This window comes from Lemur catta, chromosome 16 (assembly GCF_020740605.2).
Source record: "Lemur catta isolate mLemCat1 chromosome 16, mLemCat1.pri, whole genome shotgun sequence".
NCBI lineage: Eukaryota > Metazoa > Chordata > Mammalia > Primates > Lemuridae > Lemur > Lemur catta.
This window is the reverse complement of record NC_059143.1, coordinates 55,561,953-55,588,452: the sequence shown is the minus strand read 5'-3', so window position 1 is coordinate 55,588,452 and position 26,500 is coordinate 55,561,953. Positions and strand designations below refer to the sequence as shown.

General features: G+C 61.8%; 1 protein-coding gene across 5 annotated transcripts in view; it reads right to left on the bottom strand.

The window, feature by feature from the left end:
• NFATC1 (nuclear factor of activated T cells 1) overlaps nt 1–25,670 on the bottom strand; it is a 77,080-nt gene extending 51,410 nt beyond the window's left edge. For 2 of the 5 annotated variants that reach the window (XM_045527427.1, XM_045527428.1), the window contains exons 1-4: nt 25,142–25,381; nt 12,323–13,421; nt 5,955–6,114; nt 1,039–1,241 (exon numbers count right to left, since the gene is read on the bottom strand). In XM_045527427.1, the coding sequence (XP_045383383.1) occupies nt 1,039–1,241; nt 5,955–6,114; nt 12,323–13,421; nt 25,142–25,268 (1,589 nt within the window). In that variant the 5' untranslated portion in view covers nt 25,269–25,381. Of the gene's footprint in view, nt 1–1,038; nt 1,242–5,954; nt 6,115–12,322; nt 13,422–17,647; nt 17,848–21,140; nt 21,320–25,141 lie in introns of those variants that run through there. The other 3 variants (XM_045527425.1, XM_045527426.1, XM_045527429.1) reach the window with 3 other exon arrangements.
• Nucleotides 25,671–26,500: the final 830 nt, after the last annotated feature.

Here is a 26,500-nt window from a genome sequence, read left to right as displayed (position 1 = left end):
CACCCCTCCGGCCCTCACCCCGGACCCGGACCTGGGCTTTTAGGTGTCATATAATTTCATTTAACTTAATAATTTCATAGAATGTTATTTAAAATGACTCCACTAAAATAGCCTGTGCATAAATTCTCAACAGAGTAACAACCACTGGTTTTCCTTCCTGGAGAAGCTACGGGAGGAGAGGAGGACACAGGCTCGAGAGCGACTACCACCCTTAGGTGACCTGGGACCGGCATTTCAGCACACGCCGGGCGGGCCCTGGGCACACCACACACGGCTGCACAGGACAATGCGGTGGCATCACCACCCCCTGCTGCCCAGTGGGCACAGGCCCATCCTCTCGAACCCCGACCATACCTGGGGCCTCGGGAAACGTGGGTGACAGCTCGCAAAACAAACCCCACGGTTTGGGATGGATTCAGAGAAATCCACGAGATGCTAACATGGAGAGAAAGCTCCCCTTCTGTGCCGGGCTCGGGCTCTGACAGGTATGCAAACCCCACACAAGGTCCTCGGCCACACGGCCCCACCCCTGCCTCATCTGCGGGGTCCCCGCCAGCGTGGCCCAGAGCAGGCCTGGCTCCCGGGACCTCCGCACACACTGCTGGGGACGCCGCCAGGGCTGGCTCCACCTCCACACACACGTCACCTCCCGGCTCCAACGTCCCGGACACTCAGCACAGAGCCACGTTTGCCTCCGCAAGGCGGCCTCAGCTTCGCCCCTGGCCCTTAAAGTCAAAATGCCACCCACACGTACCCCTGCTCTAATGTTTCAATTGTGCGTTTTAGCCGTTGCTCTGACGTGCACTGCCGTGTTCAGAAACAAACGTGTCACGTCTGGGAGCCGAGTACAGGCCTGGAGGGCGGGATTCACCGCTGGGTCACTGAGGTGTCTGTCTTACGTGGCAGCACACAGCGGCCGAAGCCCCACAGAGACAAACCTACTGTCAGAGCATGGCTGACGTCCCTGGGAGCAGCCTGGCTGGCCGGGCCGGGCCGGGGCGGGGCGGGGGCAGGGCGCGCCCACCCCAGGGCACTTACGTGGCCCGCATGTTGTTCTCCGGCAGCAGCGGGATCTCCAGGACCTTGGTGCTGCAGAGCACGGCCTCGTGGCTGGTGGTCGACACCGTCTTCCCCGTGATCCGGTGCACCTGGTAGAAGGCGTGTGGCCGCAGCAGGCGGTCGTCCGCCGTCCCGATGAACAGCTGGAGCGTGAGCGGCTCGTTCTCCAAGTAGCCGTGCAGCTGGCGGGAGAACAGAAACCCCGTGACCACCGGGAGCACAGACGGCGGGGAATCGAGAAACCTCCACACGCACACGCCAACTCGGAGCGCGAGACAGGTGGCGGCGAGACCTGGCCACCCCCTCGTTCCTCTGCAAGGTGACGCTGGTGTCTTACTGGACGTGCGCCGGGCGACACCTCCTCACCCCACGGCCCCGGGCACTGGGGTTGTGGTTTGAACACTCCTGTCGCTCACTTTCCAACGCACACACAAAACACATGTGCACACACACACTGACCCTCCTGGGTGCAAATGTGTGCGCCTGTGTGCACACTCTCATGCCTGTACACGCATGCACGCAATGCACACATGTGCATGCACACTGCACACGCCCACACCAGCGCCCACCACAGCCAGAGACGCTCCCCCAGGACAGGCAGGTAGGAAGAGCGTTTGTGGCTCTTCCGGCAAAGTCCGTCTCCCCAGTCTGGCGCTGTCTCCTCAGGCAGCTCCTTCCCCACCTGCATCGTGAGCAGCTGTGGGAAGAGAGACCCGCCGGCACAGGGGCCGCCGCAGGAGGGGCTTCACCGCCAGTCAGAACGCGGAGCCCACGAGAGCCACCCGCAGGGAACCCAGACACGGCCCCCCGGGGACGGCGCCCATCTGCCTGCGCTCGGCCTGGCCCCGGGTGGTGTGCGGCATCCACTCCTGAGCAGACACCAGGCCACCTCTGGACCCACACCTGCGCCCGTGGCGAGACGCCACCTTCCCGCCAGGCTGGGGCCCCTCGGCCTCCAGGAGCCCTGCAGCTCACCGCTGGTCGGTGGCTGCCACCCCCAGGGACACGCACGCAGACATGAGGATGCAGAAGTGGCCCCAGTTCCCGACTGTGGATGCACATGTGCACGTGTGTGCCGACACAAACACGCCTCGCACGTGTTCCGGAACACAGGAGCCAAGTGGGCAGACTTTCTCTCCGGGCGTGATTTCCACATGAGGGCCCCGTCTCCATCTTCCTGTCTCTGACGTGGTCCAGGGCACCTTCGGGCCTGGCGGGGCACAGACCCCACACGCAGCCCCGTCGGCCACGAGCCTCCCTCGCTTCGAAGCGGTCGTTGCCAACACCGTGTGATTCTGCAGGAACGCACCCTGCCCCTTTCGAACGACACGCTCTTCTCCACGAAGCAGCGTTTATGGGGATGGGACAGCGAGAGCCGCCATCCGGTCACTCAACCCGGGAGTGCGGGGTCCGTCTCTCCCGACTCCCTGAGCTCACTGGGAACCTTCACACTAGACTCAAGCGAACACTTTTATAACGGGAAACGTAAGAAGAAAGCTATAACAGGTAAATTTTGCCACTCGGTATTCCATATTCTGAAATTTGATACGTAGAAATTTAATTTACATAAAAATATGTAAATAAGTCTGACCAAAATCACCTCTTGGGCGGGCGAGGCACCTGCCCCCGACGCCCGTGCCCCCGCCCGGCTGGGCTCAGGTAACGTTTCAATGACCTGAAATCCCCCCGGGATGCGGGCTGTTCTGACGGGGTGTGGACTGCAGGGAATTTGGGGTATAACTATCTTTTTAGAAAATGCCATTTCAGTGAAAATGCGAATATTTAAGGTTTAACCTGGGAGGTAAACATCTATTATTTAAAACGCGAAGCTCATTTTACGAAAAGTGATTTAAAATACTTCACGTGTTCTGCTGTGCGGGTTCTGTGCCTCTGGCACGTTTTAGCATCTGTCAAAACGACACTTATAAAATCACCTGTCATGACAATGACCTCTCTTTGCTTCAGCCTGAGCTAAACAATGTGCATTATTCCACTTTCCAGGCAGCAGGGCGAGTGCGTTTCCACGCCTCACAACGTTTGTTTTTAGCTCCGTGCTTACCTCAGCACCCACACGGCGGGCGGGCGGGCGCGGGCCGGCCCAGTTTATTCGGGGCTGGAATTCCGTTAACATGTGCACGCATGCACACGCGTGGAGGGAAGCGGGGAATGAACAAAGCCAGTTAAGTGGTGGAATTCTCACCCTCCACCTGGTCATTCCCGGTTGCACACACGGGCTGAGCAGACGAGACGCCGCTCAGGAACCGACGGAAGGGAAATGACACGTTTAAGGCCCAGAAGTGAAACTTGCGTTTTTCACAAAGCCTCGGGGAAGTGCAGGGAGGGAAAAATCCGGGTCACTCCCGCCCTCTCGCTGTGTCAAGCTAAGGGACCATGTGGTGTCGACCTGTCACAGGGGACACGTTCAGCCCCGAGTCCTCCCAGCCCGCGCCTGGTGAGCCGCCTTGGCCCGCAGACCCACAGGGCCGGTCAGGAACAGCCGGGCCACTGCGTCACCTTTCAGCGGCCTATGAATTATTCACACAGACCCGCTCCTGCCACCGTGAGATCCTATCAGCAAGTTGTTCTGGTAACTTGGTAAACGGAGCTGACTCCCTTAGCCGGGTCGGGGATCAGACTCCAGCCTCGAGCCGCACGTGCCCCGAGGGGGGACGGCTGCAGGGGCCGCAGAGGGGGCCGGGGCTTGGTCCGTCCCCCACCATGAGCACATGAGGACACTGGCCCCCGGGACAGGGGGCCTGGGCGTCGGGTGCAAAGCTGGGCCCTAGAGGGCAGGAGAGGAGAACAGGGGCACGTCGTAAACACCAAGAGTGAAATAAGCAGCTGGGAGTCTCCTCTGAGGTGGGCTCCGGGCTCCCCCAGGGACTGGGCTCCACTGCGGTGACAAACACGCTGCAGGGACACAGGCCTGTTCCTGGAGGGGGCGGAAAACGTGCTTATCTCTCGACAGTACATTTTTCAAACACGAGAAAACGCCGACTGGCTAACGGTGGCTCCGAGTGGGGAAGGCCCACGGCGCCGACCCACCGACCACGGTGGCCCGGGATCCAGCCCTTTTCCCGACTCATCAGTGATCCGTGGCCTCCCCTGCGAGCCCTTCCCGGCCAGCGCGACACGAGGCATCTCTGGAAAGGGAGGACAGGGCTGGGGTGCCGAAGGACACGCAAAATAACCCAACGGCACAGAGGACTGTGGTCACTGAGCTTCCATGGCAACCGAGAGTTTTCTGTTTCACTGTTTCCTAATCACGTGCAAGTTCTATTCTTACCCAATTTGTGGTCCACCAGCCGAAAGAGAAAACAAAACCCGTTTTCACCTCCCGACCTCACCCCTGCACAGACACGAGCTCCCTTCGCCACGGACTCATCAGACTCTCTGGACGCCGACTTCTCACCACGGTGGGTGCTGGGGGGTCCTGGCGTTTCTGCGCGGGGGACCGTCCCCCTCGAGTCTCCGCTGTGGGCTGTCTGTCCCGCCACACACGTTGCCGGCCGGTCCTGTGTGACCACGCTGAGACCACGCTGAGCCGCGCCGACCGTTGATGTCGAATAATTTTCAGGAAATTGTTAAAGACGTTGTAAATTACTCTTTCAAGTGTCACAAATCCTCCGCAACCTCTCCATCCTTTCCGCGTCGTCTGCGTGGACGGACTAATGCCGCGCCCTGTGCCGGGGTGGAGGGCTCCGGGCTGCCTGACTGGGGACAGGTGCCGCCCACACTGCAGCCCGGTGGTGGGGCCCTCGCGGGTGGGCTGGGCCATTGTTCCTCAAGTGCTCTGTTTCCATCCTTTAAACCTTCCCCGTCGAGCAGCGAGGCGCCTGCACTCAGCGGGAACCGGCCAGAGAGGGCAGCAAGTGCCTGCGGCTGTTTAGCCAACTACGCACAGGCGCAATCAGACCTTCCCCACCTGGCAAGGCCGCAACGTTAAATGTCAAGCGGCTGCCTTGCCGGCACACCGCCGGCCTCCCCTCGCATCATGCAGCCGACAAGGCAGGAATTAGCTGCCGTCGTGCACAGGCACAAACACCAGCTCAGCACGCCCACGACGCCGCTGGGTCCACAGCCCGGACTGTCACGAGGCAAACAGGCCTTGGTCTCCACGGCCACCTGCCCTCGAAACCTTCCTGCTTCTCCAAACGGAGTAACACGGAGACACGGGGCCGAGCTGAGTTGCCCTGCGGCGTGGGGACGCGGAAACTGTCCCCAGCGCCCAGGCCGCAGCCCGCACAGGCGTCTGAGGCTCGGCATTGACAGCCAGACACGGGGAACGCCTGGCATCACGGACAGCAGCCCGGACGGCACAGCCAGCCTGCGGGGACAGGGGCCGGGCTGAGGGACAGACGCCGCCCATCCACATGGCTGCCAAGGTGCCGCCTGGCCACAGCCACGCCACACTCCTGCCACGGGTCACGTCCCCCAGTCAGTGCGAACCTGGCCAGGGAGCAGCACCCAGAGCCACCCCTGGGAGCCGGGCCCAGAGGGGACGTGGTGGGCGCAGGTGCCCCATGCCCAGTGCCTCCCCTTCGGGGTACCCATGGCGTCCCCTGTGCCCCACGCTGACCCTGCACCCGGCTCTGGGATCCGGCAGGGCTGGGGGGCCCCAGCGGCTGGAGAAACAGCCCAGAGGTGCGAAGGCTTCGGGGAGTCTCAGAAGAACAGACCACCCCGATACCCGCGCCGCGCAAGCCCCAAAGCGCGAGAGCCGACCCAGCTGCAGGAAGGGCCGCTCCAGGCCGCGCGTGTCCAGGCCAGGCCGGGCCCTGACCACAGTTTGCAAAAGGTAACTTTTAAAACAGGGAAAAGCTGCTGCTCGCAGTTGCCTTTCGGCACAGAAACACCGCGGGGCTCGCAGAGTCAGCGCGCGGCAGCCCTGATACCTGCACGACGGGGTGTCCTCCGGCCGACGCCTTCACGGCCCCCCGGCTGCCTTCTGTCTCGTAGTGGGCTCGGTGGTGGGACTTCGGCTGCACCTCGATGCGAAGCTCGTAGGGCCCCGAGTGGGATGGCAGCTGCCAGTCCAGGGCCGGCAGGGACGGGCTGAAACGACACACAGCGGGTTAGAAGTGCAGACACAGCCGTGCCACGCTCTGGGCATGGCCCCCTCCACCACCTCACGCGTGGACCGTACGGCGACGAGGATGACCTCCCCACACGAGAGACGGGGAAGTCGCGGACGGCACGTGGCTGCGGCACCCAGACCCGCGGTCACGGCCCCGTCAGTGCTTCGTCACCGAGACGGAAACGATTTCCAAGCACGGCCTTAAAATACCTCCCTTCCTGCGTGACAGCCTCCTACAAACTCTTTAATCTGCCCAACAAGACAGGTTCCAGAACTTTTCAAAGTCAAAAAGGCCGGTCTAAGAACCAGGAAGCCCTAATCTCTCCTTGCCGTTAACCAGCTCGTGGCGGGTCTGGGGGACGGTTTGCAGCCATCGCGCCGCACACGCCGCACGCACACGTGTGAGCCGGTTTATCGTGCCTCACGGGGCAGAGCGACACGGCCAAGCAGGTAGCAGGTGCAGGGCCCTGTGCCCAGAGCACCCTCACAGGCGGGGTCCTGGCTGAAACCCGACCCGTGGGACCCCCAGGACCCCCGACAGCTCGCACCCCGGGTCCTCCTTCAAAAAGCTAAAGGCTTAACGTGAAAGGTAAAGGGAAACCCTGCAGGGTCCTGGGGCGTCACTGTCTCCACCAGGCGGCACTCAGGCTCTGGCCCTCCCTGGACGGCAGCGAGCGGCTCGTTGCGGCATCTCGGGTGGGACGCGGGACCTTGGGGACTTGGGGAAGGGGAGAGGCGGCAGGGCTCTTCCGTGAGATTATCCAACACTTCAGATCTCAATGCTCAACTTGAAAATCTGAGCGTAAAGCCATGAAGACTGAGATTACTTTATCCCGTCCAGAAACACAGACGGGCGTAAGGCCCCCTTCTCCCGTGCATGGCTAGTGACAGACACACCACATGCACCCACGTCCACAGCCACCCTCTCGGGTCCCCACCGGCAGCTCCGGGCTGGTCTTTCTGGTCAGAACCGCAAAGCTCGTCTTCCACGTCTTGACCGTGAGCTCTGCCACCCTGGAAACAAACTGTGTCCGCAGGAAGCTGCGGCTGCCGCAGACTCTGCAGCCAGGTGGGAAGGAGACGCCAGCCAAAGCCACGTCCTCACAAAGCACGTGGCTCCGCGTCTGCATCCGTCCTGCGGCTCCCCGGGTCCCGTGCACAGTGCGGGTCTCATGCCGACAGCGCAGCACCAGGGTCTGGGTGCGGCCCTGTGGTCCACACAGCCTGGGGTCCGCACAGCCTGGGGTCCACACAGCCTGGGGTCCACGGAGCCTGGGGTCCGCACAGCCTGGGGTCCGCACAGCCTGGGTCCGCACAGCCTGGGGTCCGCACAGCCTGGGTCCGCACAGCCTGGGTCCACACAGCCTGGGGTCCACAGAGCCTGTGGTCCGCACAGCCTGGGGTCCGCACAGCCTGGGCCTGACGCCCAGCTCTGTGGGTCGTGGCCTGGAGGCCCAGGACAAGTGACCTGACTGTGCCTTGGCTGCATCCGTGGGCGGGTGGCCATCCAGAGACCCGAGCTTCCTCGGCTGCAGAGCGTCGCTGGACACGGACGGGGCGTGGACTCTTCCCACGGCACAGAAAGGCCCCGCCCTGACGGCGCCCGTAACCACCCGACTCTGGACACGGGACACAGGTGCCACGAGACTCCTCCCACCCCACTGGCAGCACACGGGTCCTGAGCAGGGTGGGGCCAGGGTCACGGTGCGCACCATGGAACATCCATCCTGGGTCGCGGGACCCCCGTTCGTCCTCATCCTTTCAGAGCCTCCTCTGGACCATCTGGCGCCTGGGAGCAGCCGAAGTCGCCACCGTCGCGAACATCAATGCGCCTGCAGACAGGCTGTGCTCACCTCCGACACGCGGACCTGCCTGGTCTGGCAGCCGGTCGAGAGTCTCCCAGGCGCTGACTCCAAGCAGGGCTCCCCGTCGACAGCAGAGAAGGTCACGAGGACCTGCCTGCACCCACAGGGCCTGGGAGGGCTTGTGAGGAAGCCTGTTGAGCCCTGAACTACAGGAGGAGATGCCAGAGCGGTCTGGACTCGCGCTGCCCTCACCCGCGTCCCAGATGGCCACGAGAGCCCGGGGAAGCTGTTCCCTAAACCGCGAATGTCTGGACGGTCCGGCTTGGCCGCCAGAGCCTGGAGAAGGCCCCTCACCCCAAGGCCTGGGGGCCACGAGAGCCGGAACCTTCACTGACCCCCTGCCCAGCGCCACGCCCGCAGAGACCAGGGTCCCGGGAGCAAAACCGCTGTCCACATTCCAAGGAAATTACCTAACGAGGCTGGGAGGGGGTTTGTGTTTGGAGAAAGAGAAGACAGAGGTTTCCTTGTTACTGGTCCACAGGCTTATTTAATCTCATTCCAAATTAAGACGAACTCTGAAATGTTCGCATAATTTATACAACACAAGAGGGGTTTCATCAGACCTTTCGTAGCTAACACTTCTGCGTAGCATAAAAATTACTGATATTCCTAATATCTTCAATATCGAAGCCAAAAACCTAAAACAAACAATGTCTGAAATACACTTAGTTGAACACATAGCTATTTTGGATCATCCGAACCAAAGAGACTCTAAGTAAAAATTGATCACTAAGCCTATTTTGCCCCTTGGAAATTTTACTTCTTTTTAAGGACTTAAACCAAAAAAGCAATGTTCCACGTATAGGAATTTAACTCAACAAACGTGCTGTAAATGTTACAAAGAGACTCATGTTAAAATGCTTCTGCCTTTCCAAAACTGGTTTCTTTTTACCTGTAAATTCCTCCTACCATTGTCCCTTTAAAGGCAAATTCAGGCCGGGTGTGGTGACTCACACCTGTCATCCCAGCACTTTGGGAGGCCGGGGCAGGAGGGTCACTTGAGCCCGGGAGGTGGAGGCTGCAGTGAGCTGTGATGACGCCACAGCCTCCAGCCTGGGGGACAGGGTGAGACCCTGCCTCTAAAAAATAGAACAAAAACTTTTAAGACATAAAGGTGAATTCAGAGATTACGCTAGCTGCAAGTAGCTAATAGAACCTCGAAAGGTGAAACTGTCCATGAGCCTGTTCTAGAAGGAAAAAAGGACGCTTGCACGGACAGCCCCGAGGGAGAGGCGTGTGGACCACAGCACGTGCTCGATGGGACCTGGCTGAGGGATCGAACAGTGAAGGAAAAATCATTTAAACTGTAGTTTCTTTAGGTTAATACCAAAATCTCCAAAAGCCACCATCTGAGAACTGCCATTTAGAAACAACCCCATGGAAACGGGCATCTCCTAACAACACTCGAGCCAGCGGCACCCGGGTTGGCATCACCGTCCCCGCTGGAAGGAGCAAGGTGGGCAGGAAACCCCGCATCTTCCTGGAGAGACTGTGGCCTTCACTCGATGCTGGGACAAACAGCTCAAACCCTGGCGCTGTCACTGGGCGGTTCTAGCCAGACCCCCGACTTCCACGCCAGCTCCCCAAGCTGCGACGGCAGAAGCATCTTCCATTGAACTCGAAAATAACCTAAACTACGGAATTCTGTCAAATACTTTTATAGTTGCAGAAGCATTTTAACTTCTTCACCTTCAGCAAGACTTCAGTGTCGTTCCCTGAAGCCCCGCGGGCCATCAGGGCTCCCACAGCCGTGGCAAGACGGGCCCTGGGCACAGCTCACGAGGAGGCTCCTCCCGGCGCTGGGCCAGGACTGACGAGCAGCCGCCCACAGGGAGGGCGGCCGGCTGTGCCGCGACAGGTTCTCCACCCCGAACTCCGCAGGTGACTGAAACCACGGCCCTCCAGCTGCGCACCCCGCTGACGTCACCGTGCCTGCCGGAGCCCCTCACGTGCGCGGACCGAGAGGTGTCCGTGGGGAAGGAAGCCTGGCCCCTGCGTCTCACCGGCACAATAACCCAGCAGCGCATTCCTGCCGTGGCTTCCAGCTGCCCCGGAGCAGCGGCTGATGAGATCGCGTGGAAACCTATCTCGAGGGACCAGGAAACACATTTTGATGTGGAACCAAAACAGTGGGAAAGGTTAAGGGCAAACCGCTGGAGACAGCCCGCGCGTTCCCAAGCCTTGTTTGTTTGTACAGCGCACAGGAATGTCAGCACAGCACGGCTCACCAGGGTGCTCTGTCACCAGGAGATAAAGGTAGCAGAGCCATTTGGCTGCAGAATTACTGCTGAAACTCCCAAGCACAGGAAAAACACAGCAGCCTGCTTCCAACTACCGAATCAAAGGCAGGTCCGGCACGGACAGAGAGGAAATGCCAAAGTGGACGCACCGCGGGTCCCGAGGACCCCGCTGCGGAGCAGGCCAGGCAGGGACCTGTGACAGGCTCCCTCTGAAAGCCACCCACGCTGGCGCTGGGCCACAAACAGGCCTCAGGGCTGAGCTGTGTCCCCCAGACCCGACCGGACGTGGGGCCCTGGCCCCAGCGTGGCCGTCTGTGCACGGGGTCTTCACCGTTTCCCAGCTCAGAGGTCAGAGCAGGCCTGACACACAGGACCAGCGTCCGTGTAAAAGGGACGTTCAGACAGAGACAGGCACGCAGGGGGGACAACGTGAAGAGACACGGACAGGCAGCGGCGGGAACAGACCCCAGCCTGAGGGAGCCCCTGGCAGCCTTTCCTGCCGACAACGCCCCGTCCAACGGCAGCTCCGCAGCCCAGGAAGCAGCACGTGGGTTCCCCGACGTCACTCGACTTCCCAGGAAACTGTTCCCACCTCTGGGGACAGCTACGCCCGGTGGCATCACCCTGTCCTCGACCCGTTTGAATAGAGGGATAGTGACCTTTGCTGCCCATGAAATGATGGCCGTGAAACCGAGCAGGCACCTGCCTGTGCTTCAGAGTCAGCTTTAAAATATGACTTTTACTTAAACAAAAATTACAGTGACAACACGACAAGCATAAACAGTTCTTAAATTTTTCAAATGCCACCAAGTGGATTTTTCAAGCTCCTGTGTTTATGAATTAAATGCAGGTCCTGAGACAGATTTGTTCTGACGGTGACTGTGCCTTTCCCACCTCGCGGTGCCGGGAGCGGAGGCCAGAGTGGGCGGGAGGCACCAGCGCCGGCCAGGAAGGTCGGAGCCACCCTGCCCTCCGCGGCCTCGGCCGGCTGCGGCTCCAGAGTCTCTCGTCCTGCCCCTTTGCCACCAGCTCCCGCGGGGTCAGCTGGGCTCGGTCACAGCCTGGAGCTGAGCCTCCACGGGCAGCTCTGACCCCGGACCCCCCTGGACCCAGCAAGGCTTCGGAGTAGCCGCGGGAGGGGCGGAGAGGGGCACAGTGAGGCAGGGGCACACCCGCCCTGCCGCCCAGCCTGGCTCCACACAGCCTGTGACAAACGGGAGCAGGAAGGACAGAACCCGGCGGTGACCGGGCCTGGGCTGCCCCAGGGGGCTGGGAGCGGCCACAGCCCTGACGTCACAGGCCGTACAGACCCGGGGCAGCGAGCGCCTTGCAGGGAGTGCGAGGCCCATGTGGGGAAACTGCGTATTAAACGTGACAACACCAGGCAGGGCAGGGGGACCCGGCGAGGGCAGCGGCCCCTGCACCGTCTGGAAGACCAGCAGCCACGGACCAGAGAGCAGGAGCTGCCTGTGCCCGCCCCCCGGCTGCCAGCGCCGGCGCCTCCCGGGAGGACGCGGCTGTGTTGTTCTGGAAAAGCAGCAAGTCGGCTGCCCCGGGGAATTGCTGAGCCCAAGTCCCATCTGCGGTGACGGCAATTAAGACGCGAGAGGCGGCGCGGAGCCTGTCTGTGCCGCTGAGGAGGCAGCTGTGCACCTGTCTGTGGACCCGTCACGGGCAGAACGTGCCCCAGAAGCCACATGCCGCAGCCCAACCCCAGCGGCTGCCAGCGCGACCTCACGGGAAACAGGGACCGTGCAGAGATCAGGCTAAAACGAGGCCGGAGCGGCGGCCCCCACCCAACAGAGCCGGCAACGGCACAGGAGGGAAACCTGGGGACAGATGGACGGCGAAGGCTGCACGAGGACGAAGGCAGAGACTGAGACCCTTCTGCGGGCCAAGAACACCAAGGATTTACCACAAGGCACCGGGACCTCCGGGCGTGGCCTGGGACAGACCCTCGCACACAGCCCCAAGAGGGCCCCGAGGAAACCCTGTCCTGACTTTCGGCCTCCACAGCCACAGGGGAGCCCCCGTCCGGTGCCTGAGCCCGGCCGCCGGCCGCCCTGCCCCACCCGGCTCACCTCAGGTATGGCGCGGGCGTCAGGGACTTGGGCTTCGCCCACTGGTACGGGTGCTGCGGCACGGACAGGTACTGGTCGCAGAAGCCGCCCTTCCGGATGTGCTGGAAGGAGAAGTCCTCGGGCGGGAAGTCGGTCGCGGGCGGCGTGGGGCCCAGGTCCTCCCCGGCCGGCTCCACCTTGAGCGCCACCGAGGGCGAGGGCTCCAGGCCGGTCTTGCGGGACTTGACGGGGACGCCGTCGCCCAGGTCCAGGCTGCTGTCGGTGGTCAGGGCGTTGATGGCCGCCACGATGGCCGAGCTGGTGTACTGCGTGGTGCTGCCCAACCACGTGTCGTCCGTCACGCTGACGCGGGGGGAGCCGTGCGGGGACGGCGTGGGAGAGTGGTGGGGCGAGCAGGGGGCCCGGCCGTTGAGGCTGTACTTGCGCTTGTTGCAGGGCGAGGCGGGCCTGGAGCTGCGGGCTCCCAGCCAGCTGTCCTCCGTGACGCTGGCGCGTGGCGAGGTGGACGGGGAGTGTCTCGGGGAGCCCAGCAGGGTGCAGGCCCCCAGCCCGCGGGGAAAGCCCTCCTCGGGGTCCGTGGTCTTGGGGGACACGCAGGGAGACTGCCAGGGGGACGTCTGGGGGGACGTGTACGGGTACGAGTAGTTGGACTCGTAGGAGGAGGCCTCGGAGTTACAGCTGCGGGAGGACAGGCTGCTGGCCGGGCTGAGGCACGCGGGGTCCCGGTAGGCCTCCAGGCCGGGCAGGCTCAGCGTGGCCGTGGACGGGGACCGCTTGGCGCCGGGGATGACGTCCTCCACCTCCACGTCATGGAAAAACTGGCCGCTGTTGTGGTGCAGGCCCAGGTACGAGGTGATCTCGATGCGAGGGCTCTCCAGGGCCGGGGCCCCGTCAGGCCTGATGCCGCCGGCAGAGAGGAAGTACCCCGAGGACGCGCTGTCCACGGCTGCCCCGTACCCCGCGGAGTGACTCGCTGCTGGCATGGCCGAGATGCCCGCAGCGGCGGTCTGCAGGTCGTGACACGCGGCTGGCAGCGAGGGGTGCCCCGTGGGGAGCGGCAGGGCAGAGCCGATGCTGGGGGGTGCATAGCTGTAGTGCTCTGGAAGGAGAAAGGAGACGGCATGAGGACACGGTGCCTGGGGGCACAGTCCCACGCGGTGCAGCCCTGGGACCCGGGGCATCGCCACCCACCAGCCCCACCCCGTAGCTGCCGCCTCTGCCCCAGAGAGAGGCCTCTGCAATGTCCTGAGATCACATGGCCCAACAGCTCAGAGTGACAGCCCCCGTCCTACCTGGCCGGCAAGGTCCCCAGGGCCCCCCAACACTTCCGCTGCTGCAATGTCCCCCCCCAGACAGCTGCACAGCAGGTCCCCTCACTGTTTTCTGCTCTTCCTCAAATGTTGGCTTTCCTGGCCACACTAGCTTACTTTCAGTCCCCTAACCCAGCCTTGGGGAAACCTCTCTAGTTTATTTTTCCTCCTTAACATGTATCACAGTCTAACACTGTATATTGCCTTCATTCATCTCACCCATCATCTCTTTGATCAGCAGAAACCAAGTTCCACAAGAGCAGGAAATTTTGCCAGCCTTAGTCTAGTCTGGTTTACTGCTGTCTTCAGAACCTAGGACTGTGCCTGGCACATAACATGTGTTCAATTTGTTTAATGGATGGAAAGATGATGGATGAATGGATGGATGGATGAAGGATGGACAGTGGATGATGGATGATGGATGATGGATGATGAATGGATGGATGATGGACGGATGGTAGATGGATGCATGATGGATAGATGGTGGATGGATGGATGGATGATGGATGGTGGATGGACGGTGGATGGATGATGGATGGCAGGTGGATGGATGGATGGTTGATTGATGGATGATGGATGGTGGATAGATGGATGGACGGTGGATAGATGGATGGATGGATAGATGGTAGATGGACAGATGATGGATGGATAGACGGACGGATGGTGGATGGATGGATGATGGATGGTGGATGGACGATGGATGGATGGATGATGGACGGATGGATGGTGGACGGATGGGTGGTGGATGGATGGATGATGAATGGATGGATGGTGGAGGGATCAATGATGGACGAGGGAGGGAGAGAGGGATGTGTTTTAGGTACAGAGACCTAGACATGTAATGGATTTTCATAGGCTAATCCCTGCCAAGGTGCCCCAATCACCACCTACAAAGAAAACCCCTCAAGGAGTGATGAAAACATGGATTCTGGGATCTCTCTCATGGAGACAGCTCATGGCCTAGGAATCCATCTCTGAGGACAAACGCACGGCTAAATTTAAGAATCATGCGTTAATTACACCTCAATAAAATGTTTTTAAATTATTAGTGTAATTAGAAATTTTAATAAGAAAAACGGGCTTCTGGATTTCTGATTTGAAAAGAGTTTTTATAACATCTTGGAACCTCATCATCACATGCCTGGAAACGAGTATTCCAAGGTCTCTGAATAATGGAAACGGCATGTGGAAACCCTATCTCCGTCTCGGGTTCACGTCTGCTGGCCTGAGGATGCTCTGCTCGAGGACAGAGCTGCCTTCTGCCGTGTGCCGGTTCAGACACTGGCAAGGACGAACCCCGCAAAAACCAAGGGTCTCGAGGTACCAGTGCAAAAGCCACCACATTTACTAACAGAAACAGTCCTCGCCCCCCCAGCAGGGGAATCCATGTCTGTTGTTACGTATTTCCAGAAGGAGCCACCCAACCGCCCTCTCTGGTGATCCGGTCGGTTAGAATCTTTGCTGGCGAAGTTCACGCTTTCATCTCTGCTGCTCCCCACATGGCCTTTCCTCCAAGGGCGGCTCGGGCCCCTGCCCGGGAGCCCAGTGAGAGGACACCGTTGCCCCCCACCTCAGAGGGCCCCGGCTGCCCTCTAGAAATTCCAGACATGCTGGGGGAGGCAGAGCCTGACGGGGAGAAGGAAACACAACAGAGGGAATCGGAAGTGCTGCTGGAGCTGAGTCCCGCTCGGACACCTGCAGGCCACGACGGGCCCCTCCAGCTCAGAGGGAAACCAGGCCGGTGGTGGCGTGGTGACCACTCAGGAAGCCAAGCACTGCGGTGACCACTCAGGAAGGCACCTGCTGGGCCGCTGGCTTGTCTAGGACCCTCGTTCTACGTGAAGCATAAAAGCAACCTAACATTCAGTCAAGGCCGAACTGCCGTTTGAAACAAATGGTGGCCCTGGAAGACCAGAAGGCGGCGGGCGGGGCTGGCAGGAACAGGGAATCCAGCAGCTCCCACGTGCCCAGCAGGCGCTTCCGGGGCCCTTCCCACCTCCCGCCGTCCACGCCCCAAGGGAAGGCACCTGCGGGTGAGGAACGTGCAGGTCCCGGACTTCCTTTCCCCAGTTATAAGAGTCTTTCTTTCTGAGACTCAGCTGCCCCCCACAGCCAAACTACATGCGTGGGCAGGAAGGTCACTTTGAAGGATTTTTTAAATAAACCCTAACAATGAGCACAGCAAGTCCTGGGCCCCCACCCCAAGACTCAGCGCCTGGGCCAGTGGCAAGACCCAGCGCTGCCGGGGCCGGCACCAGAGGCGTGAGCGCCACAGTTGGAAGGTTCTAGATGAAGTGAGGCAGCAGGTCCGACAGCGTCCGTGTAAAGTCACCTTTGGGGCTGCGGCAGGAACGGGGTCCACGGAAAAGGGCCCAGGGGGTGGCAGAGACTGGCAGGGCCGGCCGTGCACCAAGTCCAGCGAGCGCAGGGGCACTCGTGGCGGGACACGGTCTGACCCCAGGGTGTCCCGAACGTGCCTCAGTGCAGCCTGGCTCAGTGAGGAAGGAAAACACACAAAGCCTTTATTAAAATGCAAAAATGATTCACCTAAGCACAAGTTTTCAACAATCACAAAATGAAGGCTTAGATGCCTAAACCTCAGCCAGGGTCTGCAGGAGAGCCGTCTGCGATGAGCCGGCGCCTTCCCCGTTCAGACCAGCAGACATGGGGCCCCGAGGGCCCGGGGGGCCTCTGCCCCTCACGAGCACCAGGTGCTGCTCCCGCCTCCCCACCCCTCCCTCCCAGCTGTCACTCAGTTGGGTGTCATCATCCACCTAGACTGTATTCAAATCTGATTTAACTATTCAAAAGGATTGCATTTACATGGAATGAAAATATTTCCAGTAACTTTCTGAACGATTCTGAAATGTTCGGGCTGATCTATACCACGTCCAATGCCACCATGGAGCTCAGCGCCCATCAGGGTCACCCACTGCTGGCGGGACCTGGCTGCGTGCCAAGGAGGGCTCACCGAATCATCACAGCACAGGTGAGCAGAAAACAAAGAGCACAAAGTTATCTAACGTAGCAGAAGGCAGTGAAGCGGGGCCTGTCTTCCAAAGGCATCACCCCCTCCCCTGAGCCCTCCAGTCGCACTGGGCCCTGCTCTCCCTGTCCCGCTCTGCACGAACACCTGGCCAGGGGCACACCCACCCACGGGAGCAGGTGCGAGCCGGCCGGCCAGCGGGGCGTGTCCTGGCTCCCAGGCTGGCCAGGCCCCCTTGGCCTCCGCAAAGCCAACAAGCCAGAGCGTCAGACCTACTGTCTCTTTCTGAGGCATAATTTGCTCCAGAACACACAGGTTTCTTAGTTCTGAACTACCACGCACGTCAGTGGACAAGCTGCAGAGGAGCAGGACCCTGCGGCTGAGCTCGCCCCCCAGGCCCGCGGGCACCTGCCCTTCCCTGGGCGTGTTGAGACGGGGCCGCTCACCGGCTCTGCCTGCACAGGCGGGCTGGGGACGCGCCTGCCTCGGTTTCCAGCAAGAAACACCATCTCTGGCCACGGCCAGAGCTCTCGTCCTTCACAGACTCTGAGAAATGGCCCATCACAAATGATTTTTCATCTTCACTTTAAGGAACATCCCTTTAGCATTTGCTGGGGCGGAACCACAGGACGGGAGGCTGGAAATAGAACCAGGCCACGTGGGCCGGCCAGGCCCGTCCTCCCGACGCCACGCCGCCTCCTCCCAGACGGCAGCGGAGGCCGCCCAGGCCGGGCGAGAGTGCAACTCCGCGTGTGTTGGAAATAAAACAAAGCAAAGCACAGCAATAAAAGCCAAGACCTTGCTGCCGCCTCAGCGCGCTGGGCAGAGCGCTCCAGCTGGACGGCCGGGGTCAGGCCCCGCGGCGTGACAGACAGCAACAGCTTCGAGACGCCGCTCACACAACAATCTGACAGCGAGAAAGATTTATAAAGGTGAACAGAATGGTCTCGTCGCAGCAACAAACAAACAACGTTTAACGCTCCGTGAGCAAGCCCTCCTTCCCACACCTGGGCCCGGCCCCGCACTCACTCCTCCAGGAGGTTCCGGAACATTCCCCCAGCCCAAGTGCACACCACTTAAAGCACCACTTTCCAGTTCTCTGTTTTCAAGCAGTGAAAACATATGCAAGTTGTTCATTACTAGCCAAGGTCTTCCGGTGAAACACGTGACAAAACTGAAGCCCCCTGACCGTGCGGACGCCGTCCTTCGCCGACACAGTCCCGCAGCGTGAGGGCAGTGGCTGCGAGTGTCACAACGGCAAAGCTTTCCCCAAAGCGCGGCCGGAAGGAACTCCACGCTGTCCCGAGGCCGCCCCCGCCACCGTTTCCTGCTGCAGCCACCACCAGCCACCTCCCGGGCCGTCCTGGGGAGAAGTCGTCACTACTTGGTGAAAACCGACTCGAGAATAAAAAGTCCTCCGGAACTTCGTCTCTGAAGAGATCCCTTTTCCACATGTGAACCATTAAGTGCCACCAGCCATGCCCCGGAAGGCAAGTGGGCAGACGCGTCTCGCGGAGGTTTGGAAGGCAGCCCTGACGCCGGGGCAGCTCCAGCCGGAGACCCAGAGGCCTCGGCCAATTTTCTCCCGAGTTGCCACGGCGACGGCACTGGCAGGGCCAGGCTGGCCAAAATAACTTAGAAAACAGGAGCCCTGGGGCGGGAAGCGGGGCACGCCCGCCTCCCAGCTGATGAGCAGAGCAGCTATTTCCTGAGCCCTGAGCACCCCCCCCCAGGGTAGCCCATGGCCTGGCCACCCCTGGGTGGGGACAGGAAGATGCCAGGCACCCGCGGCTCAGACATCACCCCCTTCCTGCCCAGAGCAAATTATTTTAAAATTCTCTTTTTGCTCTCCCAACAAATAGTCATAGAATATCTATTATTTACACCTGCTGAGCACTTTGGAAACAAAGACTCCGTCCCTGCCTCAAAGAGCCTCCTTGAGACAGGCGACCATGAGAAGAGGGGGTGCCCTGAGCCACAAGGAGGGGCCAAGGGCCTGGGACCACCCGCCTGGGGTGAGCTCCCCCTCCACAGACGGCCTCCACGTCCTTTTGGAGAAAGTGTGAATTTTTGTGCTCAGTACAGTCCATAAAATTCAGTATTCCCTTGCTTTGCAATCGACCTCAGCCCCTTCAATTAATCATTCATTTATTTATATCCAGGCTCACTCATTATATGCACATATGCAATGCTTTCTAGCAGCTTCTCTGGGGCACCATGAAAAGGGGAGGACCCTTCCCAGCTCGAGCCTCCCCTCGCAGAGCTACCTCCTGCTGCCTGAGATGCCACCCCCGGCCCCAAAGCCCAAAACACTGGGCTCCAGGTGCCAGCCCTGGAGGTCAACACCACTGTGACCTCGGGGTGGAGACGCACCTGCAGAGCGAGCCTGGAAGGCAGCTGGGGGGCCTCAGCCTGCCCGTCCACGGAGAGAGCCCCCTGCTCCAGGCGGGACGAGCTTCCCCCTCGAGCAGCTCCGGGAGGCAGCGCCGGCCTGTGCGGGGGACTCTGTCCCGGACCCACTGGAGTCCCCACATCTGAGGCCGACAGGAACGGTGCCAACTGCGGCACCCACCCAAACCGGCCTCCTGCGCTCTGCCCTGGAAGAGCCCGTGGTGACTGTTCGGCTAGAATCATGTGTCCAAAACCACCACAGAAAGGTGCTGGTGACAGCCACTCACGTACAGCTGCTGTTTTGCACAGTGACATGCACGTGGAGACAGAGGTGGCCCTTGTCACCAAGCACTCGCTGAGCCTCTGCCCTGAGCCAGACACAGCGCCTGGCACGGCGCAGCCCCGCCACCGAGGCCCTGGCATGCCCCGGCCATGCTCCTGCCTCCTTGGAGGCCGTCACCAGCGGGCTAGAGCGGCTGGCTGGACACCCTCCCCCAAGTGGCCTGTGCCGTGTCTGCCGCGAGCTGCCCAGACCAGAGCACGGCCCCGGGTTCCACCCCCACCTCTGGCAGGGCCACAGTTATCCACTGGGTGCGCAGCAAGGGGGTGCATGGGGCCCCACGGGGTCTATGAGGGGCCTTCAAAGATGGCCCAGCATTCGCGGGAGCCGACACCTGTCTGGGACCAGCTTCCACACGTGGAAAGGTCTCGAGTGGGGTCCTTCCACGGTTCAGTTCTACCAGTGGCATCTGCCAAGTGAGCCACGAGCAGGCCGAGTGCCCCGGGGAAGCCCTTCTGCTGGGACAGGCTCCTACCGGTGGCCGGGCACAACAGACGGCGCCTGCAGGGCCAGGTGCCCCCTTCAGCCACGCAACTGCCCCCTCGCCTGCCCTGGTGTCCACCGGGACCCCCACCCAGGTACGACAGGAAGAGGGGGAGTGTCCTCCCAGGGAGACGTGCAGGGAGGAGGGGGCCGTGAACACCAGGCACCGGCCCGGCTGGAACATCCTTCTCTTCTCAAAAACGAACCAGACATTAGACTTTTAAAGGGGGGCTTGTGAACGCTGTGATCAACACGAAAGCGGACGGTCCCTCCCGGCCAAGGTCCTACCCCTTCCCACACTGCGTCCCCACGGGGCCAGGACAGAAAGACCGTGAGGACTGGGACGAAAGGCTACAGTACGGGGGGCAGGCTCTGATCTGTCGGGGGCGCCTGTGGTTCAGAACAGAAGGAAACTGGCGCTAGGGGTGGGCTCTGGGGTGACCTCTCCCAGGGCCTGGCCGAAGGTCCCAACTGGCTCTGCCACCAGTACTCAGTGGCTCTCTCATTATTCAAGAGTGCCAACTGGGGGGGAGGCAGTAGTTCACTTGCTATTTGGCTGTTTAACTGGAACCTTTACTTTTGACATAGAAGAGAAAATGAAAGAAAGGAAAGGCCCCGGGTCATGGCAGGTTGGGTGTGAACTTGAAAACTAGAGCCGCTTCACAGGAGTCTCAAACCCGAGTCCCTGCTGGCGAGCTGCCCGGGTGTCAGGGCCAGGGCACGAGCAGGGGGCTGGGCTCCCCGAGGGGCCGCTTCCTACTGCCCTCTGGCACTGCTGCTGACCATCTGTCCCCAGACGACAATGTCCAAGTCCTGTGCCTTGGACACTCACACGGGCCACCCTGGAAAGGAGGGGCGTCCTCCCGCACCGGGAACTCTCTCCGAGGGACCCGCTGCTGTCTGGTGCCAGCAAGCCCACGGTGCGGGCCAGGTGAGCCACCTGCATCCAAAGCGGGCTGAGCCCACAGGTGGCCTCTCCGCCCCCCGGAGCGCGTCACTAACGTCGTGTGTTTGTGCCAGTCCCGCCGCGCCCAGGGCGCCCGCACGGAGCCTGGGGTCGAGGGCCTGACTCGGGCCGGGCGCAGGACGGGACGAGGGATGCGGGGGCGCCCGGGCCCGAGAGGCGGGAGGGGGCGGCGCAGGCCGGGGCCCCCACTCCACGACCCCGACCTGGACCCGGGGCGCGCCCCAGACGCCCCCGTCCCCAGATCCCCAAGTTCCCCGGCCCCGCACCCCCAAATCCCGGAGTCCCCAGACCCCTGCGCCCCCCCCCCCGTCCCCGCGCCCCTCCCGGCCGGCCTGACCCACCTTGGGCGGCCGCGGCGGCGCCCTCGTCGCCCTGGTTAAACTCGAAGAGGAAATCGAAGTCGAACTCCTGGTCCTCCAGCCCCGTCATGTCGGGGCCGGGTCCCGTCGGGGTCCGTCCGGCCCGGGGCTCCCTGCGCCCGGCGCTCGGCGGCGCGTCCTCCGCGCGACGTGACCCCCAGCCCGGCCGGCCCCGCCCCTCCCCCTCCCCGCCGGGCCCCGCCCGCCCCTCCCCCTCCCGCGAGCCCCGCCCGCCCCTCCCCCTCCCGCGAGCCCCGCCCCGTCCCGCCCCTCCCCCTCCCCGCGCCCCGCCCCGCCCCCCGCGGCGTTTCCGGGTTTACATAAACAAGCGGCTCGCGGCCGCCGGCTTCCGAGTTTTAAATAAACGGCCCCGGAGCCGAGCGCTGCCTGCGGCTCGTGCCGCCCCCGCCCCGGGCCCCCCGCGAGCGAGACCCGGGCCCCGAGCTCTGCGGAGCGGCCCGCCACCGCGGGACCGGGCGGGCAGAGACCGACAGGCCTGCCCTAGGGCGCGGGATTTGCTTAAAGTTAAAAAAAGCATTTCTACCCTGCGGGGCCTCCTCCCGCAGCAGTGAGGCTTCGCCCCGCGTGGCTGCGCGGTGCGCCACGCGCACGTCCCGCCAGGCCGGCCGAAGCCGCAGAGCCTGGCGAGGGGCCGGCTCCCCCCAGCCGCAGAGCAGGAACTGCACAACTTCAGGAAACTCTGGAAATGCCATTTTCCAGCCCACGTCGCTAAAGACATTACCCGAAGGTGCCAGGAAAATGGAAGGTTTTCCGCAGTTTCCAGAGCTCCGCGCTCTGCACGAAGTAGCTCCGCTGCCCACAGGCCGTCCAGGTTCTCTGCGGCGGACCTGACTCGCAGGCCTGGCTTTAGAGGCCACCCTGAGTCTGCGACCCCCGCCACGTCAGTCCCGGCCCGCGACAGCACATGTGCACACCACGGCCCGCAGCGGACCTGCCGGTCCCGTGAGCAATGCCGAGCACAGGAAGGCGCGGGTAGCGGCAGAACAACCCCCTGCCCAGCGGTCACACAGCCGGCTGGGCCTCTGACCCCAGGCCAGCCCTTTCCTGCTTCTCCCAGCTGTTGGCTCTAACTTTCCCCAAGGTCTTGGCACCAGGTACAACCAACATCTGGGATTCCGTGAGCACGGTGGCCAAGTGTACGCGGCTGAGGTTCCGGCGAGGGAGGGGTACAAGTGTCAGTGTTGGCAACTGCTGGAATCAGAAGTGTCCTCCCTCCTCCTGCCCCAGGGCACTGCCTGTCCGGAATCGGTAACCTGCCGCCCCCGAGGCTCCTCCTGTGACCCTTTTGAAACGGCCGGGTTTCTCTAGTGATAAACTATAGTTCGGTTTGGCCTGATTTAGTTTCTAATAATAGTGCTCGCTTTGAGATGTATGTTGGAGGGTTGTTTTGTTTTAGTTTGCTTTTTTTGCTGACCTTCGGGCAAATGGAAGTTCTGTTTTCTGGTGAGAATCCCCAACATTTCATTTTCTCTCTCTCTTTTTTTGGTAATCTTGGCCACATTTTCATCCCCACCGAAAAATCACACACAAATAACCGCCCTTATCATCTGTTTAGACTAGAACTTCTTGCTGAACTGCCCCAGAGAATGTGGGTCTACACTTCCCTCCGTGCACACAGGCCACCAGATTCCTGGGCCTCCCAGAACGAGGGTTCAGGACTGTTTTGTCAGAAGGCTGGACTGGGCCCCTCCCACTTTCAGTTCCCACCAAGGGAGTCAGACCCGAGTGGCTCCAAACCAAACGTGCCCCTTGCACCTCTTCGGAGCACCTCCCGCGCCTGCCTGCCTTCCTGTAGCTGGTTTGGAGCTCCTGGTCTGGACTCGAATTTGCCAATTCAACAAACACTCTCGATGGGCGCGTTGGGCCTGGCTGCTTCCTCCTGGTGCTGAGGGGACTTTAATGGGATGCAGAACTCCAGCGCTGGGTGTGACAAAGCAGGGTGCCCCAGCCTTGGCATTTTCTAATCTGGATTAGGACACAACGCCATGAAGTTAAGTGGCTGAGAACAGGGTGAGCTTTGTTCCCGTGGAGCCCGGGCTTTCTGTCTGCAGTGGCTGTGGCTGGGTGGCTGCCTACAGACAGCCTTTCTCTGCACTGTCCAGGGGAGCAAGCACCGGCACCTACTGGGCTTCCACCCGGATCTCACTGACCTGGAGGGATGTGCCGGGCCTACTTACTCAGGAAGGACACATCTTTCCCGTAGCCCTCAGCAGCGGCAGACATTGAAGCATTCTTGCCCCCAGAGGTCGGCCTGTCTACGTAAAGGATTAGGTCATACTTTCTGGTTAGCCCAATTTTGTAGTCCTTATAAAATATGCCAATGCCGGTTAGCGAAAGGGCCTCACTGCCTGTGTACTGCCTCGCAGCTGGGCCGTTTTCAAACTTATTTTCTTAACTAGGAAACATTGAAAAGAAAAAAACCACTACGCTCATCATGTTTTTACCTCTTGAAAGAGATAAAAAGATTCCTCATTACAGGATGGAACACTCTTCAAGGAAAGAAATCCAAACTTTGAAAAACCTTCATTTTTTTCACAGCAGTGGTAAGAAATATGCGGGGAAATGTGTCCAAGGATTTAAAATCAAAATCCCAGCAAAAAGTCTCTCTAAACCTTTCTAATAGCAAGAGCTCATGGTGTAAACAATAAAAGGTGCCTGATGCGTGAACATTTGAGTATTTCTCAAAAGTGGATGAAGTGGCAGATAGAGAAGCAACATCGATGGGCCTCCCGGGCCCACAGTTCAGAGTCAGGCAGGCGGGCAGGGCCCAGGGCGCACGGCCTGTGCTGGGTCCGCTCCCCTGGGCTGAGGTGGCCTAGAGCTGCAGCTGTCGCAAGGCGAGAATCGTGGAGGAAAGGCAGCATTTCGGGTCAAGTGCGCGTCAGGATGTCCGCCCTCACACAACACAGGACTGGCAAGCTTGCCAGCTTACTTTAAATAATTTAAGTAAAACACTTTAGAGCTGACAAGGAATTTGAAAAGGTGTCCCCCCATTTCCACCAAGCATTTGCCACTCTAATCCCTAACTGGGAGACTAACCATCTCTTCACAGTGAATTTTCAGACACCTGCAGGAGCCACCTCGGTGGTCTGTTGCTGAGGGGGGTCTTTTACGGAGGTGCGGCCAGAGGGCTGGGAACCAGCGGCTGCGCTGCCCACGGGCTCAGCCTGTGGCCACTGCCACTGCGCACTGCCGGGTGGGGGACACAGGCTTACGCCATCTTTTTACAACCGAGCAGCAGCTTGAAACTTGGCGGCCCCTTTTCAAGCTTTCCTGAAACACCCTCCCGGGCTGGAACTCTCGTCTACCCGACGGCAGAACGGCTCCAATTAGGGGCTGTGCTGGGACCGCGCGCTCCGTCGCTTTTGGTGCTGCCCGCCCGAGAGCTCCGCGCGGAGCGGCTGAGGGGCTCCCCCCTGGAGCCGGCCAGGTGCGCACGGCCCCGCGGGAGCGCAGCTGGAGCCCCATCTGGGGGCGTAGGGCCCCCAACCCGCACTAGTCCCCGCACCAAAGGGTGGCCTTGCCTCACTTGGGGAGGCATCCTGCACTCCCAAAGAAACCTCGCTTCACCCCCAACTGTCCTTTGTGGTTCTGACGACCCTAACCTCTCTCGGTCCCCAAATCTCTAGCTTTTGAGCCGTTTTTACGCCGGATCCGCGGAAAGACTGCCCCAGCCACTTCCAAGTTCGCGCACTCAGCGCCAGAGAAGAGGAGACACCTATTGGCAAGAGCGCGCTCGGAATCAGGGCTGCTCCGGGGAAACACCCGGGGACACACTCCCCGGTCTGCGCCGCGCCCGGCCGCCCGCGCCCCTCCCCGCGAGCAGACCCCGGCCCAGTCCCTCGCCTCGTGGAACCGGGACGCCGCCGCGCGGGAGCAGGGGCGCGGGCCGGGGGCGAGGGCGCGGCCCGGGCTGTCGGGGACCGGGGGACCCCAGGGAGCGGCGGCCGCGCCGGGCTTACCTTCTTCTGCCGACTTCATGGTGCCGCCGGCGGGCGGCGCGGGCCCCAAAGTTTCTCCGCTCCCGAAGGCTGCAGCCTGAGGGCCGAGTGGAAACTTGGAAGGGACTGGAAAGCTGGTACTTGGCATCCACGCGGCGGCGGCGGCGGAGGAGGAGCGGCCGGGGAGGAGCAGGAGGCGCAGCAGCGGGCGCCCCGCGCCGCCACCCGGGCTGGTTCCCCGGGAAGCCGGACCTCTGCCCGGCGGACACGCGCCCGGCCCGGCTCAGCGCCTCGCGCCCCGGGGAAATGTCATTGAGGGGCGTGTGCGCGCGTGGCAGGCCCGTCTGCGGCCCTGGGACGCGAGCGGGTGGCGGGGGCTCGGAGGGGTGCGCCCGCGCCCCTGTACCCGCGCCCGGCCGCTGCGACCCGCGCGGTGCCGCTGCCGGCGAGTTCGGAGTCTGAGTCTCGCTCTGACGCAGGGCCGCGCGCTGCCTCCGGCCTTTTTAAAGCTGGAAAACACCTCCCCCGCCTCCCGCCCGCCCGGCAGCTCCCGCGCCCCCTCCCTGCCGTGACATCACGCCCCTGCCCGCCCGAGCCAGCGCGGGGCCCGGGGGACAAGTCTCCGAGCGCTCGCCGGGCGGGCGGGGCGCGCGGGCAGGGAAGGGGCGCACGAGGGGGGACAGGGGCGCGGGGGGGGGGTCAGGCGGGGCGCACGAGGGGGGACAGAGGCGCGGGCAGGGGAGGGGCGCACGAGGGGGGACAGAGGCGCGGGGGGGTAGGGCGGGCCGCGCGGGGGGGGACAGTGGCGCGGGGGGGGGTCGGGCGGGGAGTGTCTGCAGGGGAGGGGCGCACGAGGGGGAAACGGGCGCCGGGGGGGAGGGCGGGGGCACGCGGGCAGGAGAGGGGCGCACGAGGGGGGACAGAGGCGCAGGGGGGCGTCGGGAAGGGCGCACGAGGCCGGCGGGGAGCGCGGGCAGGGGAGGGGCGCACGAGGGGGGCCTGGACGCGGGGTGGCTGGGGGTCAGCGGGGGCGCACGAGGGGAAAGAAGGGCGAACGGGCCAGACCGGACGCCGGGGTCCACGCGGGTGTCCTGAGAGAGTCACACTCGCTTTAATGAGGGCGGGGGGCGGGGGCCAGGGAGGGGTGCGGAGAAAGCCCTGCATGCTGAAGTCATTATGTGAAATCGCAGGCTTCCCCCGCTGTGGAAAAGCGCTCCACTGGCAGGCTCTAGAAAGGAAATTCCCATCCCGCTAAATTACTAACAGATTGCTTGGCCGTCCCGGGACGTCGAGTTATTGTCCTTTTTACTCTGTAAATATCTGCGCGACCCGGATCGCCCATCGCAGGGCGGGCGCGGGGAGGTGGCGGAGCCGCGCTCA